The sequence below is a fragment of the Ostrea edulis genome, chromosome 2 (assembly GCF_947568905.1).
Source record: "Ostrea edulis chromosome 2, xbOstEdul1.1, whole genome shotgun sequence".
Classification (NCBI taxonomy): Eukaryota; Metazoa; Mollusca; class Bivalvia; order Ostreida; family Ostreidae; genus Ostrea; species Ostrea edulis.
The window spans coordinates 93,596,102-93,607,379 of record NC_079165.1 but is presented as its reverse complement, the minus strand read 5'-3'; the positions used below and the strand labels follow the sequence as shown (position 1 = coordinate 93,607,379).

At 36.4% G+C, this 11,278-nt stretch overlaps 1 protein-coding gene across 1 annotated transcript; it reads left to right on the top strand.

The window, feature by feature from the left end:
- Window positions 1–569: 569 nt before the first annotated feature.
- On the top strand, window positions 570–10,118 carry LOC125682078 (uncharacterized). The gene is made up of 3 exons (XM_056155557.1): window positions 570–761; window positions 6,250–6,380; window positions 9,728–10,118. Exons 1-3 carry the CDS (start codon window positions 668–670, stop codon window positions 9,896–9,898), a joined length of 396 nt encoding a protein of 131 aa, XP_056011532.1. The 5' UTR covers window positions 570–667; the 3' UTR covers window positions 9,899–10,118.
- The last annotated feature ends 1,160 nt before the right edge of the window (window positions 10,119–11,278 follow it).

The following is an 11,278-nucleotide window of genomic DNA, read 5'->3' as shown; positions in this document are numbered from 1 at the left end:
TAAGGAGCCAACATTTCATTTGATCTGATATATTATATGAGTGTTTAGATATACCAGTATTCCGGTAGATGACAATAAATGATAACAGTGTATCGTATCATATGATAGAATAATTATGAACTAGGTTTTTTTTCTATTAATGTGGCTATTTTGATAGTATTTTTACAATGATGTGTTTAAAATTCTCATATTAATCTGATCGCTTTAATTATCTTTTCAATTGCATATACTGTTGTTTTTTTTAAATCTTGTTTTATATATGACATGCCTTTTTGCTCAATAAATTGGTGTTTTAATTATTTCATTTACAACTATTTTACAAGTAGATGACACTGAAGATTAAGCTTGCAGTTCAAGTTGCTATGATAGTTTATATAGTATGAATTCAAAGGTGATACATATCAATATATGTTGTAATACACAGTCAAAATTTTTATAATGTAAATCGTAGTATACTTTTTGGGCAGTGATACTCAACCCATATCGATATCATGTTTAATGTCAAAAAAAGTTATTAGCTTAAGTTAAGTTATTAGCTTAACTAGCTACCACACTTTAAACATTCATTGTTCCAAAACTGGAATGAGTCTAGAGTAAAACCAAGCTGAGTCCTATACTGTACCAGTTGGGATACAAAAATAATTCATGTGTCATATAAAGTAGTACAATGACATTGATTAAAGTAGTGGTGAAAATTTTTCAAAATAATATTTCAATTTTAGGCATGGTAATGACTGCAGTTCCTGAAACAGATGATAAAGGTAAATAGTTTGAATTCTAATACATTTATTAGGAAGGATTTTCTGTGGATCATTGGCTTATTGTCAGTAAATTTTGTTTCAAAATGACAAACATGTATTATCAAAAATGTTGGTGGAGTATGTGTCTTTTTTTGTCAGATAAACTTCACGTGCTTAGAATAATACAGTCAGGGATTACTTGACTGTCTTACTTTGGAGATGAATATATCATAGTAAAGCATTCACTCCAAATCTGAAAATTGAAAGTAAATCCAATGTTTTGATATCCCTTTTAATGGGATTGTCCTTCTGGCTTCAGAAGGAATTTCTTTTTATTCCCCGGAGGGTATGTTTTTGACCCGTCCATAAGTCCGTTTCTTGTCAGCGCAACTCCTCTGAGACTGCTCAACAGAATTTCGTGAAACTTTGCAGTTAATAAGGACACACTGTGAAGATGTGCATATTCCCAGGAAATTCTGATTCGATAATTTTTCTGGGAGTTATGCCCCTTTTGAACTTAGAATTTCGAGCTCATCTGACCTGTTCTTGCAATAATGCATAGCATTACCATTCATTATGTAAGGCATTATCAAGCAATGTTGGAACTTGGGGTATGTGTGCTTGCTAACTTTTCTTTCTACATAAAGAAAATAATTCATTTTTTTAAAAATTAAGATTTTCAACTGATCGCATGCATGCTATTATCATAACTCTTCGAATGTCTCGCACACTCGACATAGATCTTGGATGTAATACGATGGCATACATGAGTGATTGATTAATTGCTTGGGGTTTGACGCCGTTTTGGCAATATTTCAGCCATTTTACGGCGGTTAACTAATTGAATGATGTTTGGTTGTGAGTTTTTGAGTTTCCCTGATGGCCCCCAGTGAACCTACTCTTTTTCGAACATCAGGGAAACGATCTTTTGCGTGCCAAGGGGGTTGTGATCCTTGAATTTGATGCATTGTTAACTATGATGTCACAGCCTACTGCACTACGTTACATATGTCATAGCTTACAATGCATCGAATTCTCTCGTGAATTGTCAAGCAATATTGGAGTGTGGCGTTTGTGAGTTTGCTCACTTTTTCTTTCATTTTATATGATTAAAAAGAGTGCTAATTAAGTGACATTATATATATCCTTCTACTAAGGTCCTATGTCAAATAAAATCTCATCATATTTTAATGCACCAAGGTTGTTATGTATTTGAATTAGTTTATGTTACCTTTGTGAAAGAATTAGCTTTTTTGTTTGAATTCCTGTTATTTTCACCAATTCAAGAAATTATATTCATTGGGTTGGTTTGTTACTTGTGTGTGTGTTTAGCATTTTACTCCATCTTTGACAAACATATAGCAAAATGAGTAATCTGCATTGACTAACGATTGTCACACTAAGGCAGAGTTTCGCATTGTTTCCTGGATTAATTATGCCCAGTGTCAGCATCATTATACATACACTGTTACCTGGATTAACTACGCCCAGTGTCAGCATCATTATACATACACTGTTATCTGGATTACTGACTCCCAGTGTCAGCATCATTATACATACACTGTTACCTTGATTACTTACTCCCAGTGTCAGCATCATTATCCGTACACTGTTACCTGGATTACTTACTCCCAGTGTCAGCATCATTATACATACACTGTTACCTTGATTACTTACTCCCAGTGTCAGCATCATTATCCGTACACTGTTACCTGGATTACTTACTCCCAGTGTCAGCATCATTATCCGTACACTGTTACCTGGATTAACTACGCCCAGTGTCAGCATCATTATACATACACTGTTACCTGGATTACGGACTCCCAGTGTCAGCATCATTATACATACACTGTTACCTGGATTAACTACGCCCAGTGTCAGCATCATTATACATACACTGTTACCTGGATTAACTACGCCCAGTGTCAGCATCATTATACATACACTGTTACCTGGATTACTGACTCCCAGTGTCAGCGTCATTATACATACACTGTTACCTGGATTACTGACTCCCAGTGTCAGCATCTTTATACATACACTGTTACCTGGATTACCGACTCCCAGTGTCAGCATCATTATCCGTACACTGTTACCTGGATTACTTACTCCCAGTGTCAGCATCATTATCCGTACACTGTTACCTGGATTAACTATGCCCAGTGTCAGCATCATTATACATACACTGTTACCTGGATTACTGACTCCCAGTGTCAGCATCATTATACATACACTGTTACCTGGATTAATTATGCCCAGTGTCAGCATCATTATACATACACTGTTACCTGGATTACTGACTCCCAGTGTCAGCATCATTATACATACACTGTTACCTGGATTACTGACTCCCAGTGTCAGCATCATTATACATACACTGTTACCTGGATTACTGACTCCCAGTGTCAGCATCATTATACATACACTGTTACCTGGATTACTGACTCCCAGTGTCAGCATCTTTATACATACACTGTTACCTGGATTAACTACGCCCAGTGTCAGCATCATTATATATACACTGTTACCTGGATTACTGACTCCCAGTGTCAGCATCTTTATACATACACTGTTACCTGGATTAACTACGCCCAGTGTCAGCGTCATTATACATACACTGTTACCTGGATTACTGACTCCCAGTGTCAGCATCATTATACATACACTGTTACCTGGATTACCGACTCCCAGTGTCAGCATCATTATACATATACTGTTACCTGGATTAACTACGCCCAGTGTCAGCATCATTATACATACACTGTTACCTGGATTAACTACGCCCAGTGTCAGCATCATTATACATACACTGTTACCTGGATTACCGACTCCCAGTGTCAGCATCATTATACATACACTGTTACCTGGATTAACTACGCCCAGTGTCAGCATCATTATACATACACTGTTACCTGGATTAACTACGCCCAGTGTCAGCATCATTATACATACACTGTTACCTGGATTACTGACTCCCAGTGTCAGCATCATTATACATACACTGTTACCTGGATTACCGACTCCCAGTGTCAGCATCATTATACATATACTGTTACCTGGATTAACTATGCCCAGTGTCAGCATCATTATACATACACTGTTACCTGGATTAACTACGCCCAGTGTCAGCATCATTATACATACACTGTTACCTGGATTACCGACTCCCAGTGTCAGCATCATTATACATACACTGTTACCTGGATTAACTACGCCCAGTGTCAGCATCATTATACATACACTGTTACCTGGATTACCGACTCCCAGTGTCAGCATCATTATACATACACTGTTACCTGGATTAATTATGCCCAGTGTCAGCATCATTATACATACACTGTTACCTGGATTACTGACTCCCAGTGTCAGCATCATTATACATACACTGTTACCTGGATTACTGACTCCCAGTGTCAGCATCATTATACATACACTGTTACCTGGATTACTGACTCCCAGTGTCAGCATCATTATACATACACTGTTACCTGGATTACTGACTCCCAGTGTCAGCATCTTTATACATACACTGTTACCTGGATTAACTACGCCCAGTGTCAGCATCATTATATATACACTGTTACCTGGATTACTGACTCCCAGTGTCAGCATCTTTATACATACACTGTTACCTGGATTAACTACGCCCAGTGTCAGCGTCATTATACATACACTGTTACCTGGATTACTGACTCCCAGTGTCAGCATCATTATACATACACTGTTACCTGGATTACCGACTCCCAGTGTCAGCATCATTATACATATACTGTTACCTGGATTAACTACGCCCAGTGTCAGCATCATTATACATACACTGTTACCTGGATTAACTACGCCCAGTGTCAGCATCATTATACATACACTGTTACCTGGATTACCGACTCCCAGTGTCAGCATCATTATACATACACTGTTACCTGGATTAACTACGCCCAGTGTCAGCATCATTATACATACACTGTTACCTGGATTACTGACTCCCAGTGTCAGCATCATTATACATACACTGTTACCTGGATTACCGACTCCCAGTGTCAGCATCATTATACATATACTGTTACCTGGATTAACTACGCCCAGTGTCAGCATCATTATACATACACTGTTACCTGGATTAACTACGCCCAGTGTCAGCATCATTATACATACACTGTTACCTGGATTACCGACTCCCAGTGTCAGCATCATTATACATACACTGTTACCTGGATTAACTACGCCCAGTGTCAGCATCATTATACATACACTGTTACCTGGATTACCGACTCCCAGTGTCAGCATCATTATACATACACTGTTATCTGGATTACTGACTCCCAGTGTCAGCATCATTATACATACACTGTTACCTGGATTACCGACTCCCAGTGTCAGCATCATTATACACACACTGTTACCTGGATTACCGACTCCCAGTGTCAGCATCATTATACATACACTGTTACCTGGATTAATTACGCCCAGTGTCAGCATCATTATACATACACTGTTACCTCAATTACTGACTCCCAGTTTCAGGGTCATTATCCATACACTGTTACCTGGATTACCGACTCCCAGTGTCAGGGTCATTATCCATACACTGTTACCTGGATTACCGACTCCCAGTGTCAGCATCATTATACATACACTTTTACCTGGATTAACTATGCCCAGTGTCAGGGTCATTATACATACACTGTTACCTTGATTACTGACTCCCAGTGTCAGCATCATTATACATACACTGTTACCTGGATTAATTATGCCCAGTGTCAGCATCATTATACATACACTGTTACCTGGATTAACTACGCCCAGTGTCAGCATCATTATACATACACTGTTATCTGGATTACTGACTCCCAGTGTCAGCGTCATTATACATACACTGTTACCTGGATTACTGACTCCCAGTGTCAGCATCATTATACATACACTGTTACCTGGATTACTGACTCCCAGTGTCAGCATCATTATACATACACTGTTATCTGGATTAATTATGCCCAGTGTCAGCATCATTATACATACACTGTTACCTGGATTAATTATGCCCAGTGTCAGCATCATTATACATACACTGTTACCTGGATTACTGACTCCCAGTGTCAGCGTCATTATACATACACTGTTTCTTTCTTGTCAAATCAAAACAGATATGAGTTAACGATACTAATTACTACAAATTAACTTTTGTCAAGAATGATGAAAATGAAAACTAAATCAAATATTTTTATAGGTAATATGAATACAATTTACCATATGGAATGTAATTTATTCCTATGATTTCTCAATTTTATAAGTTCAAAACAGTAGGAGGAATCTTATTTACATATTTTCCTATTTAGCCTGTATGAGAATGGAATTGAATAGATATTTCAAAATTTTCTAATGTACATTGTATTCATGTAGTTTGCATCCAATCCAATATTAGTCACTATAGGTTTTGTGGCAGTTTTCAGCGGTGAATGATTTTAAGCCCTCTTGTTGTAATATACTTTAGTACATGAATTGTATTTTTCAGTTTTAAATGAATTCATGGTCAAAGCTAAAACAATGGAGAGATTAGAGGAATATAGGCTTATTCAGAAATATGCACAAACCCGGGAACAAGACATACAACTGCTTCAAAAGCACAGAGAAGAAAGACGGATGGTAAAGTTGATTTATTTACCAGTACCTATGTACATGCATGTACCCCAATAAAGTAACTGCACTACATTGAAATGCTTGCATATTAATTAATATAACTAATAATGGCCAGTGTTGTGTAGAAGATTTCTAAAAGAAATTTATCTTATATTTCCATGTAAATAATTTTGATCTTTGTTGTGGCTCCAACCTTCCTACTGAGACAATGGTTCAAACAAACTTGGATCTGTACTACAGTGTACCTACGGATGATTGCATACTATTCATTGCCCTGTTGTTCTTGAGAAGACATTTAAATTCTGCCCCTATATATTTCCATATAAAAGTTTGAATCTATTGTGTGGTCCAAACTTACACTTGGGACATTGATTTGCATGATCATTACTACTCTTAACTAATTCTAACTTAACTAACTCTGGTCCTGATACTCTTATGATTAAGAGTTTTAAAGATTTTCTCATATACATTCTTACGTAAAACTTTGATCCCTGATTGCATGAAGCTCCATCCTAACTCCCCACCCACCCCACTCCCAACATCTTCTTCCGGTTATGATTGAAGAATTTGAATTTGCAGTACCTAAGGATGCTTGAATATTAAAATGAATAACGGTGGCCTTGCTGTTCTTTAGAATGTTTTTTTTATTAAAAATTGTTTCCCATGTAAAAATTGTATCCCCTATTGTGGCCCACCCTACCCTTCAGGGCCATGGTTTGAATAAACTGGAATCTGCATTGCTTATCTTCATAACTGATTATAGCCTTATTGTTCGTGGGGTGAATATTTAAAGACTTTACACACTATGTATTCATATGTAAAACTTTGACACCATATTGTCCTCCCATCCTACCCCAGTGGGTCAAATTCAAATATCTGAAACTCATGTAAATCCTTAACAATGCTAGGATTGAAATCTGACTAATCATTACAGCTTTGTTGCTCTTGAGAAAAAAGTTTTTATAGTTTAAAGTCTCCCCTTATAAAATTTATAAAACTTTATCAATCTATTTTGATCCCACCTTAACCTCTGAGGTCATGATTTAAACAAACTTGAAACTACACTACCAGAGGATGCTTGCCTGTAATTATTGGTGTTGTACTGTTTATCGCCGACTTTCGATGTCGGTCCCTATAATTGAAACGATGTGAACAATCAATTTTCATTTTGAAAATTGAAAATCTCCCACATCGGTGTATTTTTAGGTTACCTGAGTAAACTCAAGTGACCTATTGCAATTGGTTATCGTCCTTTATCGTGTGTCCTTTATCGTGTGTTAACAATTGAACAATTTTAATTTCTTGATAACTAACCATTCCAATTCTTTCAAATTTGAAATGAAGCATCTTTGGGACAAGAGGAACAAAAATTGTAAATTTCAGGACTCATGCACCCCTGGGGCCTTAGGGGTGGGGCAAAAACTGCCCAAAATTGACCAAATTTCAAAAATCTTCTCAAGAACAAAAAAAAAAAAAATGTGAAAAAAAAAATATGTATAGTGATATAGAGCAGGAAGGCCTCTATCAAAATTGTAAACTTCATGATCCCCAGGGTAGGAGTTCTGACCCCAGGGTGGGGTCAAACTTACTATATAGTGTTTATGTGTAAAACACGTAAATAAAATCTTCTTAAGTGCTATTGATACTGAATTGTAACTAAATGAATATTTAGAAAGAGCAGGTACCCCCGGTAGTCCTTTACCATAATTGAAAATTTGATGATCCCAGGGGTTTGGGTTTTGGTATTAGGGTGGGTCCAAAATGGTCAATTATTAAATGTGTAAACAATAGACATTTTTAAATTCTTGATAACTACCATTCAAATTTGGTACAAAGCATCTTTGGAACAAGGGGGACATAATTTGTAAATTTTAGGATTCTTTGGGCCTTAGGGGTGGGGCAAAAACTGCCCAAAATTGACCAATTTTCAAAAATCTTCTTCTCTACAACCGCACATGTTTAAGAAAAACTAAATACTTAGTGATGTGGAGCAGTAAGGCCTCTACTAAAATTGTAAATTTCATGATCCCCAGGATAGGGGTTCTGACCCTAGGGTGGGGCCACACTTAGTTTACAGTGTTTATGCATGTGTAAGTTAGCTGATACTGTATAAAATCTAAATGCATACTTAGGAATAGCAGAAAAGGATGTACAAAAAATGGTGAATTTCACAACCCAGGTTTTGACTCTGGGATGAGTCCAAATTAGTAATATTTTTTAATGTTTTAATGTTAATACACCTATTATATTTCATAAAGCCTTTCATCAATGTATGCACTTTTGAGGACATTGAAGTTTTAAGAACACATCTTGTTTTATAATGTTGCTGAACATTAGAATTTAGCTTAGATATATTAAATTCAGAACAGGATTTTTTTTTTTAGATTTCAAAGCCCTTGGGAGTAGTGATACTTTTTCACTAGTACTTAGGTGACCAATAAGGCCTGTGGGCCTCTTGTTTATAATACAAATATTCCTGTCGTGAAAATTGTTGACGAAGGTAAAGGTCAAGAGATCTGTCCCTATCTCGGGAAAACAAAATCGAAAGTACATGTATGAGATTATTAATTGTTCTAATATTTAATGATTTTATTCTAATTAAGATAATTCTGGGTAAAATAAAGGAAAAATATATTGATGCAATAAATTTGAAATGACTGAGAACGATTATTTTTCAATTAATCAATCGTAAAGGTGCAACTGATTAATCCGATTTATCGATTAACTTTTTCCCCCCGACTGCCCATCAATCACTACTAATTATGTCCTTGCTGTTCTTGAGAAGAAGAATTTTGTTTTTAAAGATTAATTTGTCCTAAATATTCCTATGTAAAACTTTAATTCCTTATTGTAGCCCCATCTGACCCCTGGGCATGATTTTGACAGACTATAAATGAATCGTCATACTTCAGAAAGCTTCCACATAACTTTCATCTTTCTTGGCCCATTCATTCTTGAGAAGATTTTTAAATGACCCATCCTAGTTTTTGCCTTTTTATTATCTCTCTATAGTCTCTTTAGAAGGGAAGTTGATGACGCATCATTTGAATAAACTTGAATCCCCTTCACTCAAGGATTCTCTGTACCAAGGTTAGCTGATACTACAATGTAGCATAGTGGTTCTGGAGAAGGAGATAAAATTGTGAAAAGTTTATGATGAGGAGGACAGGCAGCGAACAAATTTCAATCAGAAAAGCTCACTTGAGCTAAACACACATACCAAAACAACAATATAACAGAAAACTTGCACACACTGTAATGTTTCAGGAATAATATACTATTCACCAAATAGGTGCATTATGTCGTATAAGTAGTGCCGTTTAACATGTGTTGTTGTTCAATTGACTTTATAGAAAGAAGAATTATCCAAAGGTAAAGGTCTGAAGAAAAATAAAGTGAAAGAAGCATTCATGAGGAGTCAGTCAGAGGCAGACTTGATTGAAGAAACACCAGAGGAACAACTGAAACAGTTAGACCAGTTTGAGATAACTCACTTTGGCAGACAAGATCCAGACTCAGACTGATAAATGTCATCGTTATCAAACTTCTTTTGTAAACAATAATACCAGTTATATATTTCATATGAGAGAGAGAGAGAGAGAGAGAGAGAGAAAGAGAGAGAGAGAGAGAGAGAGAGAGAGAGAGAGAGCTCTAATTCAAAATAAGAATACTGTTATGAGGAATGTTGTGTGTGTTTAAATTACTGCATTCATATGCAAGTTGAATTAAAAAAAATTAAATGCACTTTTTCCTGCTTACTGTAAGTTTGTTAAAATAATTAACTTGCATGTGTATATATAGACGGCATTTCTTTACAAGTACTTCTAGGTTTCTCTATTACCTTCTGTTAGCTACTCTTCTTTTCTTACTATTATTTCTATTAGACATTCCCTTAATTCTGGTACATACGGAAGCTGGTAGGTGCCAGGTTAGGGGCTTGATATTTAACTGGTAGCCGCGTCTTATTATCTGGCAGTCACTACATGCTATAGATTTAACTGGCAGTCACTACATGCTATAGATTTAACTGGCAGTCACTACATGCTATAGATTTATCTGGCAGTCAATACATGCTATAGATTTAACTGGCAGTCACTACATGCTATAGATTTAACTGGCAGTCACTACATGCTATAGATTTAACTGGCAGTCACTACATGCTATAGATTTATCTGGCAGTCACTACATGCTATAGATTTAACTGGCAGTCGCTACATGCTATAGATTTAACTGGCAGTCGCTACATGCTATAGATTTAACTGGCAGTCGCTACATGCTATAGATTTAACTGGCAGTCACTACATGCTATAGATTTAACTGGCAGTCACTACATGCTATAGATTTAACTGGCAGTCACTACATGTTATAGATTTAACTGGCAGTCACTACATGCTGTAGATTTAACTGGCAGTCACTACATGCTATAGATTTAACTGGCAGTCGCTGCTTAATTTATATGGTGGCTACTACTGCATTTATATGGTGACCACAGCTTAGTTTATATTTCGATTCAATTAAAAAATGATAATTTACTTCATACTTCATTCAAAAACATCACTGATGTTATCCAGACATGTAGGCTGAGATGGCTAGGCTGGATATCACAGATTTGTACATTGAATATCACTGGATATCGAGCTCCAGGTAGACCAAAGCTGACATGGGATCAGATAGTAAAACAAGAGTCAACAGGATTGGATAGGATCAATCCACTGGATTGCCAAGTATGGAAAAACAAACTTCGACCTTGACAGGACAGCCAGGTCTCGCCCTTGCAAAAGGATTAATTTGGCCTGGATAATCAAAATGGATGTTGATGATGCTGATTTATTGTTTATTTTTTTTTAAAGAGAATTAGAATCGTACGCAAACAAATAGCACCGTTTTTCAAAGTGAGAAATTCC

What these genes read in the sequence shown, in the direction of transcription:
- LOC125682078 (XM_056155557.1), top strand. Translation starts at nt 668, where the DNA reads ATGACATTGATTAAAGTAGTGGTGAAAATTTTTCAAAATAATATTTCA. An exon ending in TCCTGAAACAGATGATAAAG is followed by an intron (nt 762 to 6,249) that starts GTAAATAGTTTG and finishes TGTATTTTTCAG; the next exon opens with TTTTAAATGAATTCATGGTC. An exon ending in ACAGAGAAGAAAGACGGATG is followed by an intron (nt 6,381 to 9,727) that starts GTAAAGTTGATT and finishes TTGACTTTATAG; the next exon opens with AAAGAAGAATTATCCAAAGG.